Source organism: Pan paniscus, chromosome 8 (genome assembly GCF_029289425.2).
Source record: "Pan paniscus chromosome 8, NHGRI_mPanPan1-v2.0_pri, whole genome shotgun sequence".
Classification (NCBI taxonomy): Eukaryota; Metazoa; Chordata; class Mammalia; order Primates; family Hominidae; genus Pan; species Pan paniscus.
This window is the reverse complement of record NC_073257.2, coordinates 145,880,431-145,903,910: the sequence shown is the minus strand read 5'-3', so window position 1 is coordinate 145,903,910 and position 23,480 is coordinate 145,880,431. Positions and strand designations below refer to the sequence as shown.

Genomic DNA, 23,480 nt, shown 5'->3' with positions numbered 1-23,480 from the left:
CTCAGCTCTGCACCAAGCAGACCTATTAGACATCTACAGAACTCTCCACCCCAAATCAACAGAATATACATTCTTTTCAGCACCACACCACACCTATTCCAAAATTGACCACATACTTGGAAGTAAAGCTCTCCTCAGCAAATGTAAAAGAACAGAAATTATAACAAACTATCTCTCAGACCACAGTACAATCAAACTAGAACTCAGGATTAAGAATCTCACTCAAAGCCGCTCAACTACATGGAAACTGAACAACCTGCTCCTGAATGACTACTGGGTACATAACGAAATGAAGGCAGAAATAAAGATGTTCTTTGAAACCAACAAGAACAAAGACACAACATACCAGAATCTCTGGGACGCATTCAAAGCAGTGTGTAGAGGGAAATTTATAGCACTAAATGCCCACAAGAGAAAGCAGGAAAGGTCCAAAATTGACACCCTAACATCACAATTAAAAGAACTAGAAAAGCAAGAGCAAACACATTCAAAAGCTAGCAGAAGGCAAGAAATAACTAAAATCAGAGCAGAACTGAAGGAAATAGAGACACAAAAAACCCTTCAAAAAATTAATGAATCCAGGAGCTGGTTTTTTGAAAGGATCAACAAAATTGATAGACTGCTAGCAAGACTAATAAAGAAAAAAAGAGAGAAGAATCAAATAGACGCAATAAAAAATGATAAAGGGGATATCACCACCGATCCCACAGAAATACAAACTACCATCAGAGAATACTAAAAACACCTCTATGCAAATAAACTAGAAAATCTAGAAGAAATGGATAAATTCCTTGACACATACACCCTCCAAAGACTAAACCAGGAAGAAGTTGAATCTCTGAATAGACCAATAACAAGATCTGAAATTGTGGCAATAATCAATAGCTTACCAACCAAAAAGAGTCCAGGACCAGATAGATTCACAGCCGAATTCTACCAGAGGTACAAGGAGGAACTGGTACCATTCCTTCTGAAACTATTCCAATCAATAGAAAAAGAGGGAATCCTCCCTAACTCATTTTATGAGGCCAGCATCATCCTGATACCAAAGCCGGGCAGAGACACAACCAAAAAAGAGAATTTTAGACCAATGTCCTTGATGAACATTGATGCAAAAATCCTCAATAAAATACTGGCAAACCGAATCCAGCAGCACATCAAAAAGCTTATCCACCATGATCAAGTGGGCTTCATCCCTGGGATGCAAGGCTGGTTCAATATATGCAAATCAATACATGTAATCCAGCATATAAACAGAACCAAAGACAAAAACCACATGATTATCTCAATAGATGCAGAAAAGGCCTTTGACAAAATTCAACAACCCATCATGCTAAAAACTCTCAATAAATTAGGTATTGATGGGACGTATTTCAAAATAATAAGAGCTATCTATGACAAACCCACAGCCAATATCATACTGAATGGGCAAAAACTGGAAGCATTCCCTTTGAAAATGGGCACAAGACAGGGATGCCCTCTCTCACCACTCCTATTCAACATAGTGTTGGAAGTTCTGGCCAGGGCAATTAGGCAGGAGAAGGAAATAAAGGGTATTCAATTAGGAAAAGAGGAAGTCAAATTGTCCCTGTTTGCAGACAATATGATTGTATATCTAGAAAACCCATCGTCTCAGCCCAAAATCTCCTTAAGCTGATAAGCAACTTCAGCAAAGTCTCAGGATACAAAATCAATGTACAAAAATCACAAGCATTCTTATACACCAACAACAGACAAACAGAGAGCCAAATCATGAGTGAACTCCCATTCACAACTGCTTCAAAGAGAATAAAATACCTAGGAATCCAACTTACAAGGGATGTGAAGGACCTCTTCAAGGAGAACTACAAACCACTGCTCAAGGAAATAAAAGAGGATACAAACAAATGGAAGAACATTCCATGCTCATGGGTAGGAAGAATCAATATCCTGAAAATGGCCATACTACCCAAGGTAATTTACAGATTCAATGCCATCCCCATCAAGCTACCAATGACTTTCTTCACAGAATTGGAAAAAACTACTTTAAAGTTCATATGGAACCAAAAAAGAGCCCACATCGCCAAGTCAATCCTAAGCCAAAAGAACAAAGCTGGAGGCATCACACTAGCTGACTTCAAACTATACTACAAGGCTACAGTAACCAAAACAGCATGGTACTGGTACCAAAACAGAGATATAGATCAATGGAACAGAACAGAGCCCTCAGAAATAACGCCACATATCTACAACTATCTGATCTTTGACAAACCTGAGAAAAACAAGCAGTGGGGAAAGTATTCCCTATTTAACAAATGGTGCTGGGAAAACTGGCTAGCCATATGTAGAAAGCTGAAACTGGATCCCTTCCTTACACCTTATACAAAAATCAATTCAAGATGGATTAAAGACTTAAACGTTCGACCTAAAACCATAAAAACCCTAGAAGAAAACCTAGGCATCACCATTCAGGACATAGGCATGGGCAAGGACTTCATGTCTAAAACACCAAAAGCAATGGCAACAAAAGCCAAAATTGACAGATGGGATCTAATTAAACTAAACCGCTTCTGCACAGCAAAAGAAACTACCATCAGAGTGAACAGGCAACCTACAAAATGGGAGACAATTTTCGCAACCTACTCATCTGACAAAGGGCTAATATCCAGAATCTACAATGAACTCAAACAAATTTACAAGAAAAAAACAAACAACCCCATCAAAAAGTGGGCGAAGGACATGAACAGACACTTCTCAAAAGAAGACATTTATGCAGCCAAAAAACACATGAAAAAATGCTCACCATCACTGGCCATCAGAGAAATGCAAATCAAAACCACAGTGAGATACTATCTCACACCAGTTAGAATGGCAATCATTAAAAAGTCAGGAAACAACAGGTGCTGGAGAGGATGTGGAGAAATAGGAACACTTTTACACTGTTGGCAGGACTGTAAACTAGTTCAACCATTGTGGAAATCAGTGTGGCGATTCCTCAGGGATCTAGAACTAGAAATACCATTTGACCCAGCCATCCTATTACTGGGTATATACCCTAAAGGACTATAAATCATGCTGCTATAAAGACACATGCACACGTATGTTTATTGCGGCATTATTCACAATAGCAAAGACTTGGAACCAACCCAAATGTCCAACAATGATAGACTGGATTAAGAAAATGTGGCACATATACACCATGGAATACTATGTAGCCATAAAAAAGGATGAGTTCATGTCCTTTGTAGGGACATGGATGAAATTGGAGATCATCATTCTCAGTAAACTATTGCAAGAACAAAAAACCAAACACTGCATATTCTCACTCATAGGTGGGAATTGAACAATGAGAAAACATGGACACAGGAAGGGGAACATCACACTCTGGGGACTGTTGTGGGTTGGGTGGGGGGGGAGGGATAGCATTGGGAGATATAACTAATGCTAGATGACGAGTTAGTGGGTGCAGCGCACCAGCATGGCACACGTATACATATGTAACTAACCTGCACAATGTGCACATGTACCCTAAAACTTAAAGTATAATAATAATAAATAAATAAATTTTTTAAAAACTCAAGAAAAAATAAAAAATAAAAAAATAAAGTGAAGAGAGTTATTTGTGTGAAAATGCTAAGCTAAAATTTTCTATGTATTTCATGCATTTTCTCATAGAAAGAGTATTAGACATAGTGTTTGGTGTAGAAGTGTTAACGATTAGCCTCTAAAGTTAACTATCATTTACACTATAATTTCTACAGGAAAATGCAATATGATTTCCAAACAACCAATTAGTAAAACTTCCAAGAATATACCTCATTAAGAATGGTCTTGTATGCCAAAGGAATGGCAGGAAGCTTAAATCATGGATGCAATTGTGCGAATCATTCCTGTTAACTATGGGGAAAAAAGGTACATAACAATAAAAGTAACCAAATTATACAAAACATACCTTATTCCAGAGAGACTATCAAAGGCATGAAGATCTAATACATTAGAGAGATCAACTCTAAAAGGAAGAAAACTAACGTGAGCAGTTGGAAATTCTGTGAAATACATCCAATTAATCAAGAAAAAAAAACTCTGACTCTTAAAAAATTTTACACATAAAATTCATAGAAGTGGGCAAATGGTGTAACATTTGAATCACAGTTGAATCAAGATTGAAAATTATTTGGTTATTACTTCAATGAATTAGGTTTTTTTTAAACTTTCAATTATCTTTTCAATCCTGAAATTTATGAGCTTTTCAAATACATTTTTATAGCTAAAAAATCAGCTAAAGAACAGAAACTTTTCCAAGCAGCTTATTACTCAAAAGATGAAACAAAAGAAACGACAAATAGAATTAACAAATAGGTACATTCCAGATACCTCTGCAATTTTTGTATTTCTTTTATACCCCCTCCCTTGATATAACATGTAATATAAAAATGAGGAGTCAAATAACCAATGTACAAAATATTAAGTTACTCTAGGACCCTGATCTTCACGTGATTTGATTTCATTCATTCAGAATGGGGCTGCATGTAGAAAGAAAATTCCCACCATCCGAATAGACATTATTTCTCTTATAATTATTTAATGATAATTAAACTCATTTAATTGAATCCAATGATTCAAATCAGGTGAGAATAAATAACATATCACAATTAGCATTAGGTTTGGTTTAAATATAAAAAAGCAAATTTATAAAGACTGGTGATTGAGTTATAATTTTAACATAAGCCCAGAAAACCACAGAGGACAGGCCTGGCGCGGTGGCTCATGCCTGCAATCCCAGTACTTTGGGAGGCCGAGGCGGGCGGATCACAAGGTCAAGATCAAGACCATCCTGGCCATGGACAACGTGGTGAAACCCTGTCTCTACCAAAAATACAAAAATTAGCTGGGTGTGGTGGCACGCACCTGTAGTCCCAGCTACTCGGGAGGCTGCAGCAGGAGAATCATTTGAACCCAGGAAGTGGAGGTTGCAGTGAGCCGAGATTGCACCACTGCACTCCAGCCTGGCACAGAGTGAGACTCCGCCTCAAAAGGAAAAAAAAAAAAAAAGAACAGCAGAGGACAGTGATTTCTCATAATCAAAGCTAAGGTGAAGAAATATTTAAAGAAAATGACAAATGTATAATTTCAAATTTAGATTCCAGAAGCTTGCCAAACATTTCTTAAATTTTCTTACAAGGAAAAAAAAATCATTGGTCAGATTCAAGATTTTTTTTCTTTAATGCACAAACATATAAGAAAAAACATCTCCTTTATCTTAGGACTGACCAACTGTGCCTGCTTTCTTTATTCTCAACAGTCTATCACATACTCGCACTCGTGACAACAATACTGTGTTAGATTACGAATGCTTGTCTTGGCAAAAGAGAGACAAATTCCCATCTTATTACTCCAAAGTTCTATGTTAGTAGACTATAACAGCAACTCAAATTCTGGGCATTTTAGATGTACAGAATTAGAAAAATGATCAAGCAAAGAAGCAAATGTTCTATGAAGAAATTTTTGAATATCAGTTTACACTAAAAGGCCAAAGTCTAATATTAAACATATTTCCTTTTTCACCCCCCACCCCTCCCCCCACTACTGAGCATATTTATATTGACAGGTCACAAACAAGGGGCATGGGGGCTCCACTTTGGGAGGCCAAGGTGGGCGGATCACTTTGAGGCCAGGAGTTTGACACCAACCTGACCAATGTGGCGAAACCGTCTCTACTAAAAATACAAAAATTAGCTGGGTGTGGTGGTGCACACCTGTAATCCCAGCTACTTGGAGGGTGAAGCAGGAGAATCGCTTGAACCCAGGAGGCAGAGGTTTCAGTGAGCCGAGATCGCACCACCGCACTCCAACTTGGGGGACAGAGTGAGATTCTGTCTCAAACCAGAGTGAGATTCTGTCTCAAAAAGATAAAAATAAATAAATATAAAAATAAAAATAAACCAAATGAATGAAGTTTCCCTCCAAGTTTGTCATCTTCATCTTAGGAAATAGCTTAAAGTTTAATAAAGTTTACACATGCCAATTTTGTGAATATCAAATTCAACAGTTTGGAAACACAAGCTTCTAAATAAACTGTTTCACTGTGACAGTGTCCTTGAGAATACATGTCATCCAGAGGTAATTCTGCTTTATACTCAGATTCTTTCCATACTTCCAAAAAAGGATCAATATTAGACCTGTACAACAAATTACACTCTTTTAGAGAAAATAATAAAATATCCAAGTCTCTCACCAAATTTTCAAAAAAGAGGAAAAGTGTAAGCTTCCAGATGAAAGTTTCTATAGCTTTCCCCAAATTTAGTACCACCATGAAAAAGAAATTCTTCACTCATTCAAGGCATACGACTAGAAAACTAATTTCCATGGCATCAAATTAATTTCCTCCTTTGGAGATAAAACCATGAGATCTTTTCCAAAGCATTAAAATCGCCAAGAAAAAAAAAAAGGAAAAAAAAGACCATTACCAGCATTTTAAAACTGAGTAAGAGAATGAAGTAAACAAAAAAGGGAAAGAAAAAGCTTCAAAAGTTCGTTTTTCTCCTCATTTCTTGAACTCTCTATTCCAGAAGTACCTAATGTTTTTCTTAAAAGAGAGGCTTTCAATTTTTCCCTAGGTCTAAAGGCTGCTTTAAGTAGCCTAAGACCAAAGACAGGAGAGTGAAAACGAAGAGGGTTTTGGCTCTCCAAGGTGGGGGTAGAATTGCAGCTATTGCTTAGGGATATTTTCCAGTGGTCATCTCTTCAAACTCCAGTGAGTCTCACAAACAGGGTGCACCAGCCAATCCAAGTATCCAGTATCTACAATGCAAACTGTAGATACTATCCAAATTGACAGTAGATAGCTCAGTAAATAGCTAGGCAAACTGCAATGATAGCTCAGTCTTGAACTCTGGAAATAAATTTCCAAAAGCCTTCCCCAGTGGCACTTCAAACTCAAAAACGTTTACAAAACTAATCACATTTTCCAAACCTGCTTCCACCACTACCCGACCTGTTGCTCCTCCTTCCTGTATTTCCTATACCTCGGAGATTAGCCTCACATTGAATCTACCTCCCAAGAGTCATGTTGCTTTTAAAATCCTTCACTAACTCCTTGCTCCCTACAGAAGAAAATCCAAACTATGTATCATGGCATTCAAGACCCTTTGTGGTAAGTTCTCTATCTCTTCAGTCATACCACTTTTTCTGTGCTACATAATACCAAGTTTTCTAGCCATTCTAAAATATTCAAAGGTCCCTGGAATACAAAATCTTCCTTATACCTGGAAAGTTATCCCTACCCTACTCCATCTGTAAAAGCCTTATTCATTCTTTAAGACTCAGGTCAATGACTGCCTTCTCGGTCAATATTTTCCTGACTCTTTTTCAAGAAAAGTTGAGCAATCATTCCCTCTATTTTCCTATTATTATAGAACTCTGTGCTTTTAAAATTCTTGTATTAATATTAATATCTATTATGTTGCCTTTTTGTTTATTTGCTTCTGTTTCCCCCCAATGACTGATCTCCTTAAAGGCAGAGTTTTTGCCTTATCCATTGCTTATATAGTCCTTAAAATGCTATGAAATGCATAGCAGGCAGTTTGTCAAATTAATTTAACTTATTATTGACCAGCTGTGTTTTGGTTTTCCTCTGTTCAGTCCACTTACATTTCTAAAAATTAAGAAAAAGTCTAGAGAAGATTAAAATGACACATCTTCTAACCTTTTACTCCTACTTCTGAAATCTATGTGGTTCACTAGTACTTCCATTTGCTACTAAATCAACTTAAGTCTTACCACTAAGACGATGCTACACACTATTCCTTTTCCTTACTCTTAACTACTCAAGGTGAGCCTTTTTCTACACATGCTTATAGCAGTTTATTGTCAGTACTTGTCGGCTACAAAATGGTAAAAAAATTTTAAAAAACAAAAAATAAAACAAAACTTCTATAAGAGTGACTTTGACTATTTTGTTAACCAAATCTCTGGTTTTTTTGTTTGTTTTTTTTTTTTTTTGAGACAGAGTCTCACTCTGTCACCCAGGCTGGAGTGCCGTGGTGCAATCTCAGCTCACTGCAAGCTCCGCCTCCCGGGTTCACGCCATTCTCCTGCCTCAGCCTCCTGAGTAGCTGGGACTACAGGCGCCCACCAACAGGCTCAGCTGATTTTTTGTATTTTTAGTAGAGACGGGGTTTCACAGTGTTAGCCAGGATGGTCTCCATCTCCTGACCTCGTGATCCGCCCACCTTGGCCTCCCAAAGTGCTGGGATTACAGGCGTGAGCCACCGCGCCCAGCCCAAATCTCCAGTTTCTAAACTGGTAAGCTCAAGTTGCTATGCCTCAAGGAATTTGAGAGAATATTTAATGTAAGATTCAGGACCCAATAGTAAGAATTCTACTCAGGACATCTGATCTTCATTGAAAAGGATTCTAATCCAACTTCAGTCCTCATGGCAAGGAAGTACTCTTTCAGAAAGTCCCTAGATTCTCAGATGCATTGGCAAGCACCATACACGGAAGAACTCACAGAAGATTTTAGTCACTAGTCCCTAGATTCTCAGATGCATTGGCAAGCACCATACACTGAAGAACTCACAGAAGATTTTAGTCACTAGTCCCTAGATTCTCAGATGCATTGGCAAGCACCATACACGGAAGAACTCACAGAAGATTTTAGTCACTAGTCCCTAGATTCTCAGATGCATTGGCAAGCACCATACACGGAAGGATTCACAGAAGATTTTAGTCACTAGTCCCTAGATTCTCAGATGCATTGGCAAGCACCATACACGGAAGAACTCACAGAAGATTTTAGTCACTTGCTCACTCATCCACTTGAAGTAAGAAAAATCAATCACTGCATGTTTATTGTTCTATAATAAAGCAAATGTTAGAAATAAAAGTTAGAAATGTCAAACACACTAAATTGTTACATAATAAACTAATCAAGACACAACTTTTATTCAGGACATGGATATTTCTGAAATGAAAACAAAAGAAGAGAATTGACTTAAAATGTTTATAAATACGAATATTATGACAGAACCAAAGCTATTTATGAGCATTATTTTTAAAAGCTTGTTTAAGTATTATGCACTTGTCTGTGTGACATTTTGTAAAGCGGAGAAAAATTAAGGAGAAAGGAATTGTAGAACACTAACAGGAAGAGGACAGATACTGAGGAATGGCTCGTGGTATAAGTGAGATTATCAGAGACTTTCTACAATGGAATTTGAAATGCAGGGAGCACATTTGGTGTATGGTTGTAGAGGACTTACACTAAGGGCATTCTTCTGCTACCTCTGCCAGCAGATGAGTGGCTCCTGAGAATGCATACCAAATTAATTCCCCAGCTGTTCACATGCATATAAGCAGCTGCTGCTGTTACTGCCTAATACTTATGGCAGTCTGGCAGCACCTCTAATCTCTGCCATAGCAGACAAGCCACTCACCTAAGGCCTCTGCTGTACTTCCAAAGAAAGAATTTCTCAAGTAGAGACTGAGTGGAACTAGACTGCCAGCTGTGAGCCTCAGAGCTCCTGGCTGCCTGTTGCTGAGTCTATCAGCTGCTGAGCCTTTCTCACCAAAAAAAAATAAAATAAAATGAGCTTAATAAAATAACCCTGCACAGAAATTTTCTGAAATTAAGATAACATTCAATGGAAAACAGAATTTAATCTACAGAAATACACTTCACAGATGTTTTAGGAACAGAACCTAGAGAAAATGAAAGTCAAAATTTAATAAAAGAATTTGTCAGGAACTTCAAGGTAAAGACTCCATGTATTTTTTGGCAACTATAAAACACTAAGAAGGCTTTTTAAATATTAAAAAGCCATTTAAACACTTCAAATTAAGATTCCTCAATATACTTCAGATTTCTGTACTGAGTTACCCTCTCGAGTGTTTGTAAGTCTTTTCTTCCTCATTAAGCAAACACTTACACAGTGTTATCATGGCTTTGTAATCTTAGTTTTGAAGACAGGCAAATGTACTAGCCAAATATGCCAAACTAACTTATTAAGAGCATTCCAAACAACATTTTGGATCCAATTCTTTTTAAATGCACTTAGATCTTTCTTATATCAGAATCAAGCATATTTGTCAATTACTTAATGTTTATTATTAATAACTAAAATGATTTGTTATTAATAGGAATAGCTTTTTTAAAGTACCTTGATCTTTGTGTTTCTAAGATTTGTCCTAGTCCATTTATGGATCTGAAATAAATAATAAATGAGGAAGACAAAGTTTAAAAGTAAAAATTAACTTTTTAAAAAAGTATACAAAGTATATTGTTTCTAAAACAGGAAATAAGCATACCCAAATACATCTGGAACCAGAAAATAATTAAAAACAGAAAAACAAAACTTGCTTTAAAAAATAATTATGATTTTCCTTCAAACAATAAATCACATATATTCCACTCACACATCAATAAAGCATATATGCAAAAATTCGCACAACTGTCCGATTAAGGGCTACTTTGTGGTTAATAAAAAGATGCTTCACTTTAGAAAAAATCATTCATAAATAGTCAGTTATCCTAGTGTTCTTAAAAATGAGTAGATACTCAAAATTTTTACGGTGGTCACTTTTTTCCTCAGGCATACATGGTAGAAATGGCTATATACACACTAAAAATAAAAACCTAGTTGTAAGTTGCTTTGCCCCCAGCCTGTCCTTAGTATTCACAGTAATTCTAAGTCACACATCCCAGGTTCCTTTATAGAATAACCTCGTCAGTTCCCTAATTAGGCTCTCTACCCGTTATGCCTGTTCTCCCTCTTTTGATACTATAGAATATGGCTTTGTATGGCACCAAAAAGTACCTGTTAAATTCTTTTCAACACACTGTACACCTCATCTATTTATCTTTTCCATTGCCTATCATCAATCATCAATTCTCTATCATGAATTCAATTGTCTTTAGGGTTACTTACCCAAGATTCTTGCTACTTGTTCAAGTTTGTTCTCATGGGTAAGGCTTCCCACATATAATGATCCTGAGGCAAGTCTCTCCACTATTTTACAAAATTCTTATATCTTCTTTTTTGAATACACTCTAGTCTGATGGCTAATTCCTCTCAAACATGTTTACCTTTTTTCACCTCCCCAAATATCATTCTGAGTCAGTCACAAGTCTGATATAAAGGGAGGGTAAAAGCCAAAAGGGTGTGTAATTTATCAAATTGCTTCTTCCAAATTCATTTCTAGTACAGTTAACAAGCTGGCTAATAGTCAATATTGTCAGTGTCAGAGATTTAGCTTAGGTCTCTATAAGGATATAAAAGTCAAGTAATAATTATCATTCCTTTTATGCCAAAAACGTTTGCTAAATAGATTGTGTTCTTCTTAGCAATCACAATGGTGCACAAGATTTATGAAGAGAAACAAGATTAGAAGACCAGTGTCAAAAAATGTAAAAGCAATCTTCATTCATCACTTTCTCCTTTTCAAAATCAGCCATCTTTTTCTTTCTTCCCTTTTTTACTATACCTTGAACTTACTATGTAAGCTAAGAAAAAAAATTACATAATATAGCTAACAGAGCACTTACTATGTGTCAGCACTGTGCAAAGTTTACCAACATTGTCTCATGTAATACTCAAAGCAAACTTATGATAGGCATTATGCCTTTTACAGAGGAGGCTTTAAAAGGGTAAATAAGCTCCCTAAGAAGACAATGAGAAACAGGCCAAGGATTAGAACCCAAGCAGATTCCAAGGTCTGTGATCTTTAACACTACGCAACAAGACCTACCCTCCACGTGGAGACATTATATTTTTTTATAGTAAAGTTTAAGGACATTACTATTAAAATAAGATGAAATATGTGGAAAAAATATGAATTTCTTTCTTCCACAATCATTAATCATGGCAAATAATCTCCTAATGAGCCTTACCTTTATTGATTCAATTTATAATATATACTATATGAACTGAGATGACAGATTCAAAATCTAATGTCAGTAGAACTTATAAATACTAAGAATAGTAATTTTGAGCCATCACGCTCAAAGCATTGTACACATTAAAGATAACCAATAATAATAGCTACCGAATGTCTCTCTGTATAGGGCTTTTATTAGTTCAGGTCTTACAATATAATTCAAAACAAAGCCCCTGAACTATAACCTCATTTGAAAAGTCCATCTTTGTTTTCAAAAGGAATGGGAGTCTCCAGAACAGTCAGCAAAATGACTGTTAGCACATATTTGAGCATCATTCATATTGTCCTGATTGTCCTATGCTGATCAGCCTTGGCTATGGACAAAGAAGATATTAAAGCAAGCTGGAAGACAAGGCATGGTTGACAGTTAAGGAAGATGAAGTCAACAAGAGTTCAGGGAAAACTGAGACCACTTGAGTCAGGGAAGACTTCACATAGGAAGTGGGGAGAGACAGAATAGGCTCTATAGAATAAATTAAAAAAAAAACAGAACAAAAGAACTCAGGGATTGGCAGAGTGAGAATACATTATGAGTAAAGACAGGAACTGACAGGATGCATCCATGGGAAAGTGAATTAACCATCCTGGGTAAAGTTAGGGAAGACTGACATTAGGAAAGAGTCAAAGAGAAGACAGGAAAAGAAAGATGGAGTGAGAAGACCCTGAATATCAGTCTATTAACTGTGAACTATATTCTGCAAGCACTGGGGACTAATTTTATGTATTACCATTTATATAACAATTAGCCGTCAACAATATATGTGATTCCCTAACGTTCTTGAAGCAGGTCAACCTTATACCTTAAGTTTCTACAGGGCAACAATCAGAGTAAAAAATATTCTGTGTATACAATATGGATCTGTAGGCACTTAACACACTTATCATTTTGTACCTAATTGTCGTTCTTAATTTCTTTACATCTTCTTCTGGCACCAAGTCTGTTTTATTAATGAGAATGATATCTGCCAAAGCAACTTGCCTAAAATAGCAAACAAAAAGAAATGTTAAGAAATTTTAAATAATATACACGCATGCAGATTAATACATCAAAAGAGAAATGTTAACAAATTAAAAATAAATAAAAACACCTCACGTAGATCAATATATCAGTTAAGAATTATATAGTGCTCTATAGGAGTGATTCAGTTTACTCCTAATCCGCTAATTTTTCAATGTGAATGAATTGTATTCATTACTATGCAAGTTCAGATTTCACATTACCCATTCGCAAAGTATTTACTAAGTTCTGTTACTTGCTACTCTTGTGCTACAAAGATAAGTCTCAAAAAGTTTACAATCAAAAGGATGATTTTAAACTCATAATTTTCTTGTGAAGAAAAGCATAAAATTCAGATATCCAATATGGTAAAAAGAAGAAGAGTTTACCTACTAAAATACTGTAATATTTACCAAAATTTTCAAAGAAATAGAATAACTTCACTTAATACTAAAAACTGTATTAAACAGGTTTTTTAAAACTATACTTCAGAGCTGGGCATGGTAGAGCACACCTGTAGTCCTGGCTACTTAGGAGGCTGAGGAGGGAGGATCCCTTAAGCCCAGGAGTTCAAGTCCAACCTGGGCAACATAGCAAGACTCCATTTCTTAAAACAAATAAGCTATACTTCAGAAGATATATCAGGATATTGCCCATGTGTCTTCTTTATCACTATAAATATACTGTATATTATCTCTGTAAAGAATCCAGTTGACTGAATGCTAGATAACAAAGTAGATGATAATAATCAGAAGCTCTATTTTCTATTAACAGGATAGTAAAACTGGAAATTCTTTCAATTTTCCTCAATTATTCAGGGTCTTATGCTTTATCTCAAAGAATACAACTAAATTCTCAAAACTAAATTAACTTTAGTTCACTGAAAGAGCAGGTTTCAACAGTATGTACATCACAAATCCAATTTGGCTATTTTCTATTTGGCTTATTTATATTTTCTATAATAACCATATTTTCATAAGGTAAAAAGTTATAAAAATACTTAAGTTCAGCCAGGCGCAGTGGATTCATGCCTGTAATCCCAGCACTTTGGGAGGCCGAGGCGGGTGGATCACCTGAGGTCAGGAGCTCGAGATCAGCCTGGCCAACATGGTGAAACCCCATCTCTACTAAAAAAAAATAAAATAAAATAAAATAAATTTTTTAAAAAATGCAAAAATTAGCTGGGCATGGTGGCGGGTGCCTGTAATCCCAGCTACTTGGGAGGCTGAGGCAGGAGAATCGCTTGAACCTGGGAGGCGGAGGTTGCAGTGAGCCTGCACTTCAGCCTGGGTGACAGAGTGAGATTCTGTCTCAAAAAATAATAATTATTATTATTATTATACATATATATATATATAAAATCTTCAATCCCAAAGAAATTGTATGACAAGAAAATATTTTTAAATGTTAATATTTCCCGAGTTCCTCAAAATTACAGAACTCCTGTGTTCAGCATTCACTTTATGCTACCACAAAAATGACTTTAAGTAAAAGTTCAGTTATGAGATCATTATAAATAGATAGCAATAATTCAACTAAGGGAAAAAAAGAAAATAAATCTTCCTTGACTATGTTTTAAAATTTCTTAGTTTGTTTTTGGTTTTCATCTTAGTGATTTTTCTCTTTACAATTAGCCAGCAATCAATATATACTTTAAATATGAATACCTAGTAGCTTCATTGATAAGGCCATCAGGTTTCTCTTCTGTTAAATGCTAAACAAAAAAAAGTTTGAATAAAGTTACTATAATACAATAAAAAATCTAATGTCAACACAAAGGATTTTACTTTAGAGACATTTTCTTGCATCTAATAAAAACTTCAACATGTTCTGTTACTGAATACACAAATCCAAAACTAACTTTTCTAGCTGAAAGCATTTTTCTTCCCCATTTGCAATTTTTTTCTACAAGTGAACATGTGGGGTTTTATACGGGGAGGAAGAGGGCTTAGGATTTCATACTCCTGACCTTTTCTTTTACTTAAAAGGAAAACCCCTTTGATTCACATAATGTCATAAAAACATAGAAGATTACAGTTCAGATTTTAGGTATTTTCCTTCTCACAAAACTGTTCTGGTTCTAAATATTCATTATTACTTATTTTTAAAAAAGGATAACCACTGAAATATACTTTCTTAGAACCTAATATACTTCCCTTCACACCAAACCCCCATATTAGAATCTAAAATACTTCCCTACACCCCAGCCCACAATCATGCACCACGTGAACTCAGTACTAGGCCTTTCAAACACCCTAGAAACAAATAAGTGGTGGGAAGGCTGATTCAGCCCTGATTCTAGCCTAAAAGCAGTTTATCATTTAGAAACCTATACTTGCTAATCTGGCCTCTCAGTGCAACTGTTTATTTTACTAACCTCTCCAGAGTCAGGCTAACTCCAAAAAATATTTTGACACTGACTTAGAGCCCAAGTGGTAGTTTTCATCTCTCTGGAGGCAAGTTTTGTTGTCTGTTTTTTTTTCCCCCCCTCATAATCCTGTTTACATCCCTAACATCATCAACATCACAAGCTTCTTCTCTGGGAAATTACACTTTTACCCTCATTACCTCAAACCTCAATAGAGGTTCCCTGTCACAATAAAAAGCTGGCTACTGAGGTTTAGAGGCAACTAGATTATAGTAATACTCTATATTTGAAGCCAACTTTACAAATGAATTAAATCCTTGAATCTAACTTTATAAATTATATACATTTTTCTCATTTAGCTTTCATAATAATTATGGGAGATGGCTATTTTCATTTATAAAGGAAGAAACTAAATCTAACACCCTCATCATCACAGGATACTATATTTTATATACAATCACAGGGACTTTTTTTTTAATTGAACACACACCCATCAAGTAAAATGAACATAATTTTAAAGTCTTTGTGAAATCTTTTATGCCACATAAAATCAGTCTGTGTACAATGCTACACAAATGTCAATAACCATATATCAGAGCCAAACCAGTTTCATAATTCACGGGGAGATGATCATTAGGGGTATCTGAATAGTTTGGAACCTCAGAGCAAGCAGGTAATAATTTTATTTAACAAGCTTGATTAGGTCTATAGAAGAAACATTTTTTCCTTCTAAAAGTTCAGCAAATTCTATTTTGAGGAAAACAAAACTGAAATAAAATCATGGCAATGATACTTCTATTTCAGGCAAAATCTTGTTCAATTCAACTGCAGATCCACTCTGCAATTATGGAAGTCACAGAACTTGACAAGTATTGTATCAAAAATCATTCCATGCCAAAAGATCAAGTTTAATATTTTTTTCATAATTCATCTTGGCCTGAGGCTACAACAAGTCCTATTGTTATATACTCTGCCTCTAGAGAATGAGGCTGCTAACAGACCTTGGAATGGTGCCTGGCACAAAGGCTCAAGACATATTTGTTGAATGAATTGTAATTAACACCTCCTGTTGTGGGGATACATAAAAGATGTTACATGAAAAATGCCATCTAACATGCAGCAACAAATCTCTTCCCATTAAGCAGTAAATCTACTTAACAATGATATATTTTTGGCAAGGCATCTGCCTCTGAATGATCCTATAGTACTGAAAATTCTTTTTAAACTGAAATATTTTTCAAGATATTATATTATTGACCTTATGAAAGCTTTTTTAACATATGAAATTGGGGTTATTTGGCTATGAGTTTGTGAGGCATAAAAATGATATGACAGAAGAATTACAGATTTGTTTTTGCATTTCCATGCCTAAATGTAACTAATACAATGTTAGTTTCACAAGGTAATGTGCAATGTTTTAAATGCATTTACCTCTCCAAAATATTAGAATTCTTCACTCAAAGCTAACAGTGGTAGACTAACGTTTTACTACTTCCAGGCAGTCAGAAAGTATCAAATATAAAAATAAATGAAAATCACCCCAAATGAGAGCCTGCCAATATTTACAGCTGTATTAAAATTATATGTAATCATATACAATTATAGCAGAAGAGATAAATGTCCTCTTCTATGCCCATAGGAAAGCTATACAAACATTTAAAAAAATAAGTGTATATTAACATTTATTTTCTTTAGACATCAGCCCTGCATTTCCCTCATGTGACTTCCTACCTTCCCAAGTCAAACTCTGCAAAAAGTATAAAATCAATATCTTCTATTCAAAAGAACATTCTCCAATAACACATTATATACCATTTGGTCATTAAGTCAGATGACTTTCATTTATAAAATAAAGCAAAATGGAAATTTTGGCATTCTATTCCACCTGTGTAAGTGAAGAAAAAATTTTTGCAAAATATTTTTTAAATATTTTATACTACATAGATGTCCAAAGTATTCCTTATCTCTGCTTAACAACTATGGCTTTTGCTTATATATCAAAAAAGACAAAAATAATTTTGATACTAATTAATCCAACATATTCAAAAGGCTAAGGATCAAAACCCCAATTTAACTTACCACAAGAAACAAAGGAAATTAAAGGGGAGTGGTGTGAGATGTTGGTCAAAGAATACAAACTTTGTTATACAAGATGCATAAGTCATGGAGAGTTAATTACAGCATGATGACTGTAGTTAATTCTATTGTATACTTGAATCTGCTAAAACATAGATCTTAATTGTTCTTACCACCCCCTCTCAAAAAAATAGCAATGTGAGGTGATGGATAGGTTAACTAGCTCGATTGTTTTATATTTCACACATTGTATACCTTAAATATATATAATTTTTACTTGTCAATTATACCTCAATAAAGCTGGGGGGGTTAGGGAGAGAAACAAAGGAACTCTCTGAAATAACACCACTGTAGACCTAACTTCATGAAGGGCTATAGGATGTCCTTTTTTGCAGAAATAAAGAAAGAAGCTGGACCGAAAAAAGAGAAAGAAAGAAAAGAAAAAACTATCTTAAAACCCACTGGCTATGAAAGAACACTGCTGTTGACCAGAGTGGAAATAAATCTAGTGTCAAAGATGTCTGGTGTCATTTTTAAAAAGCAGCAGCAGGAACTATTTCTTTCAAATGGATTGGTCACAGATGTAACACTATTTTAGTTTTTAAAAAATTATTGCATAATGTCAGTCTATTTATTGTTCTGGTCTTTTCCAAGCTAACTGTTTTCTGACTGAATTGTTTCAACAGATTGTGCAATATAACAGAGGAACCAAGAAGAAACCTCTCACTTGACCTTCTCTGGGTAACTTCATTCATTGCTTCTATTGCATTAAATGCTGTCACATTTGTGGAACTGAAAAGAACAATGTCAGTAGCCTGGGTGCCAAGTCCTGAGAATAGAGAGCTGTCATTTTAAGTTGTCCAATTCTTTGCCTATGATTAAAAAATGAATATTTCAGACCAATGGGTGACAATCCTATTAGCATGATACCCCATGATATCAATTACCACTTCAGTTTCAATTTGGCTGGCTGGCCACAGGGTACCATTTCTCAGCTTTACTTGTGATGGGCTGGCTCTGTGAAGCATGACATTCTTAAATTGCTGCCCATTATCCAAGTGTCATTACTTGTACTGCTTCAGAATTCTCTGAATCACAAGCAGCTACTGAGGTCAAGCTTTGCAACCAGAGGAATTGGACAAGTTGGAAAATTCTTTATATCAAGGCAAAGTTATTTATCTGGCATCCGACTTAGAAAATCTAAAGTTTCCATTATCCTGACAGTGTGTCAGTTTTGTGTAGGTATATTGATTTAATAATTTAAGAGGTTTTATCAAGGTAGCAGGAGGTTAAACGTTTACTGTGTTTGCATTATTCAGAATGTTGCTTTGTTTTTTTGGCCTCTATCATGCTGATAATAGATTCTATTTAACTCTTCTCCATACCCAACTATACATATAAAATTATTCCTATAATCATAAAATACATAAACAGTTTGACTTTTAGCATGGCATTTTCAGTCTATCAAAATAAAAAAAAATGTCTTAGCAGTTATCTGTCACATAGGTATATCAAATTTTGTAATAAATTTATGGAAGAGGTAGATTCAAACATGCCTATAATAAACATTCAAAATGAATAATTTGGGGCTTTTTTGCTACCTCCATAAGCATTTTGCAAGAAATATGATTTCCAACAGTCAATGGAATTTTTCTGCGTGAAACTGTAATACTGTATTTGGGATCATTCTTTGATTCTTAAATTATATTCATAAATTCATAAATTGAGATTTTAAACTCTAAAAAAGGAGTTTTCTTCCAAACTTTTCAAATTAGGGCACTCTATCAACGAGGGAGAGAAGACCCAGTGAAGAGGTATTGGTAGCTATTTGACAAACCTGACATATCCCCTTAGAGCATAATTTCAGCAAAAATTTGGGGAAAAAAAGCAAACTTAAACATTAACAAGTTCAGGCCGGGCGTGGTGGCTCATGCCTGTAATCCCATCACTTTGGGAGGCCGAGGCAGGTGGATCACTTGAGGTCAGGAGTTCATGACCAGGCTGGTCAACATGGTAAAATCCGGTCTCTACTAAAAATACAAAATTAGCTGGGCATGGTGGTGTGCACCTGTAATCCCAGATACTCAGGAGGCTGAGACAAGGGAATCGCTTGAACCTGGGAGGTGGAGGTTGCAGTGAGCCAAGATGGTGCCACTGCACTCCAGCCTGGGCAACAGAGTGAGACTCTGTCTCAAAAAAAAAAAAAAAAATTAACACGTTCAGATATGAGGTTGGATACAAAACAGACACTAATTTTTAAACACTGAATTTAAACTTCTAAGAACTTACTGCTTTGGGCCCTATCCATATGCTCAGATTGGGAACGGGTCAGTGGGTGGGATGATTTCATTCTCTTCTGCCTTTAGTGGTATTTCACTTGGGAAGTTGAGAAACATCATTTTACTGTATGTAACAACATACTTTTAAAGATCTTACTAAATGCATTTTATAAATTAAACCTCATTTAAATGCATTCTAGGACCTTAGAAGTTAACAAAAACATTCATAGCAGGATGTCTTTTACACTTGATCTTAGCCAAAAGACCAAGAAGCGATGCAAGATGCCTTTTAATGGAGAGAGTCTTCTTACTAATCCTATGTGTATATCCTGATTTTCTTCGATATGTACTTTTTAAATTTTAAGTTCCAGGGTACATGCTCGGGATGTGCAGGTTTGTTACATAGGTAAACGGGTGCCATGGTGGTTTCCTGCACCTATTAACCCATCACCTAGGTCTTCAATATTTTTAAAAAACTCATTTCCAGTGTGTGTTTAATAGTAATTTAACAAGAAAAATAAGATCTCAGATGCTTTATCAAGCTCAGCTTCTTCTATGGAACAGAAAAACTTACCAATATTGGGGTTGAATCCTTGTGAAGAGTTATACATACCAAACTCTATCCTAACCCCATATGCTTATTACAAATTATAATTCCAAATTTTATCACCAACTCAAACTCAGAGTAATAGAAAAGAAATATTTAACACAAACTAATAATTAAAACACAAATTTCATCTATTGTTCAGGATATCTTTTTGAGAAAGGTTTTTGTTAAAGAAAATTTCAGCTACAAACATAAAGAAAATTAAACAATCAATCCCCATATTCCCAGCTCTCAATAATGAGCCACTCATAGCAATCTTTCAACTTACTTTTAATCCATATTTTGAATCCACAATAGTTATGATACCTACAAAGGAAAAAAATTTTAATCACTTTTTAAAAAGAATGTTTATTAATATTTATGCAACCATACTTCAGAATGAAAATTAAAACTAACCTATTTCAGTTCACAAATACTACTCAATAAAACAATGTACTGTTTTTTTCTCTTGCCAGTGCTGCCATTTAATTAAATTCCAGTAATAAGTCAATGTGTTTCCTGAGTGGCTAGCACTACTTTAAGGCACTAGAGAAGATATAAAACAAATAAAAATTTTAAATTAAATAAATAAGAAAATAAGATTTCCTTGGCACTGAAAAAGCTTACAATCCAAAATATAAGTCAAATTTCATAACATAGTCAAATGTGATAAGTACATAAGACAGGTTATTTCTAGTTTATTTTCACATAATCAAAATCAAGACTTTTCTTAAGATTTAAATTATTGCCTAAAGAATGAGACATCTTAAGGTATCATTCCTAACATCTCTCACCAAATCCAAATCCAACTCATAAATGTTTTACATAACATATGCCTAAGTTTCCAAACTACCAATTCATTTTGCAATCTCTGAATATATGCTGATAACAAAAGAATGAGTTTAATTATGCCTAAGGAATTCAACCAGTTACCCGCCACATATATTAGAGCTCAATGATGGGGCCCAGCTTAATAATTCTTAAATTTCTTAATGATTATTACTTTTGAAAAAGTAAGAAAATTTCGACTGGTTTTTAAAAAGGTGAAAAAGGGAAAGAGAAAGGGAGAAAACATAGTCGCTTAACTAAGAAAGTTTCTAATATATTTTAAATGAAGGCATGTCATTGCCCAAAAGTGTTCAGGTAAATAAAGTAAGGGAGGAGTGTTTAATTCTTATCTTCAAGAGAAAATAAAATCAAAAATATGATCCTCATATTGCCTGGCGGATTAAAATAAAAGGCTCTAACATTATATTAAGGGCATAAATCAAACAACAGAGGATACAGAAAACCTACAAAGCATTTTTTTTTTTTTAAGAAAACCTTAGTGGAAGCACTAAATTCGAAGTTGAGTGACATCGAGTTCCACCACTGTCTGGGGTTTTTTAATCTATATGAACAAAGATTTCATCATTAAACTAAAGTGTGAAAAGAACAACAATGCAAGGAATTAAAGTTATAATATGAATGAACAACAATAAGCTTAACCATAAAGATTTTACTTAAAAACAAAAGAGGCAGGGTGTGGTGGCTCATGCCTGTAATCCCAGCACTTTGGGAGGCCGAGGCTGGCGGATCACCTGAAGTCAGGGGTTCAAGACCAGTCAGGCCAACATGGCGAAACCCCGTCTCTACTAAAAATCCAACAATTAGCCAGGTACGATGGTGCACGCCTGTAGTCCCAGCTACTCGGGAGGCTGAGGCAGGAGAATCACTTGAACCCAGGAGGTAAAAGTTGCAGTGAGCTGAGATCATGCCACTGCACTCCATGCACTCCAGTCTGGGCAACAAAGTGAGACTCTGTCTCAGAAAAAAAAAAAAAAACAAGAAAGATAAAAGAAAACTGTTTTTTAACTTACCATCAAGGTAAATATCACTCCCTAATTCAGCATCAACCCAAAACATAGAAGCCACTGCACCTGAAAATATATAATATTCATCAAATAAAAATATTTCTTCACACTGAGAAACATGATTCTATCCATGTTTTAATTTGCCCTGATAAAACTAACAGGTAAACACATATATCTTCTTATGGAAATTATAGTGATAGAACCTTTAACTATTTATAGCAAAAGGGAATTATAGTGACAGAACCTTTTATTATTTATACCCATTCCATTTCCATCTCTCGTTATTTCCTTTAAAAAAGACCAATTCTAACCACATATAAACAAAACATCATTCTTCTACCGATGCCATAATAATTTAATTAACAGATATTATCAAACAATTTGAGCAGTATGGCTTTGTGCACATCAGACTTATTTTTATTTTCTCACCTCTTTAATATGATAATCATTCAATCATAAATAGTGAATTATCACTCTAAAGGAAAAGGAAAACAAAACATAGATAATTCCAAAATCACTTGCCCAAAAATAATTTACTTGCAATCTGTGTAGAACTAGAAGTAAAATTATATACTCTATGGCATTACTAATTATTTCTCACACTATTTATTTAGTACTGTATAAAACCTGGGTCTTAGGAAAAATTTTTCCTAAATAATAAATTAAAACTTGCTTTTGACAGAAATTGGTTCAGTACCAAACCACATACCCTGATTAGTATGCCACAACGCAAGAAAAAGAAAACCGACAGCAAGGAAAGTATTTGATTTTTGAAAGCATCACAGGCCCAGTTAGTGACAGGGCTGTCTAAAAGAATGAGTGTAGGAGAAAAACAAGGATAATCAAACTCATTCCAACGTCTAAAGCTGTCCACCTACTCTGACAAGATGTGGTCCCCCAAGCATCACTCGGTGTCAACAATGAAATACCTGTCAGCTGTTTACAGTGATTACTCATGCAAGATATAGCAAGGGCCACAAGATCTAATGGTTTCCTGATACCTATTGACTTTTTTCCCAAAAACTTAATAGTTTTCCAATTTGACTCAAATAGGATTTGTGAGTAACAGGGGCTGAATCAGTGTCCGTTCTTTACAAGGAAATTACTTTACCATGACGATTATTTAACTTAGAACTGGAGAGTGTCAGTCTCCAAAACGGGAAACAACTGAATTGCCAATAAGAATTTTGTTCACTTTCTTGGCTAAAACATGATTTTAATTAATGAGGGGGAAAATTAAACCTACTGTATCACTACTCCAAACAATAAGTCATTTAAAAAAGCATGAATTTTTTCACTCAGTAAAATATCTAACATACATAAATCATTTTGTAATTTTTAAAAATTCATTGATTTTTATTCCAATAAATAGTTTACAAATCCTACTGTTAATATTTGCCTCTTA

The 23,480-nt window shown here is 35.0% G+C and overlaps 1 protein-coding gene across 21 annotated transcripts in view; it reads right to left on the bottom strand.

The window, feature by feature from the left end:
- Window positions 1–23,480, bottom strand: part of LOC129392990 (zinc-regulated GTPase metalloprotein activator 1A-like) — a 51,716-nt gene that overhangs the window by 14,243 nt on the left and 13,993 nt on the right. For 3 of the 21 annotated variants that reach the window (XM_055093532.2, XM_063607925.1, XM_055093537.2), the window contains 6 exons: window positions 22,082–22,141; window positions 20,512–20,549; window positions 14,581–14,627; window positions 12,809–12,895; window positions 10,140–10,184; window positions 3,932–3,988 (listed from right to left, as the gene is read on the bottom strand). In XM_055093532.2, coding sequence (XP_054949507.1) covers window positions 3,932–3,988; window positions 10,140–10,184; window positions 12,809–12,895; window positions 14,581–14,627; window positions 20,512–20,549; window positions 22,082–22,141 — 334 coding nt within the window. Of the gene's footprint in view, window positions 1–3,931; window positions 3,989–4,888; window positions 5,876–8,799; window positions 8,838–9,242; window positions 9,288–9,416; window positions 9,540–10,139; window positions 10,185–12,808; window positions 12,896–14,580; window positions 14,628–20,511; window positions 20,550–22,081; window positions 22,142–23,480 lie in introns of those variants that run through there. The other 18 variants (XM_063607932.1, XM_055093538.2, XM_063607927.1 and 15 more) reach the window with 18 other exon arrangements.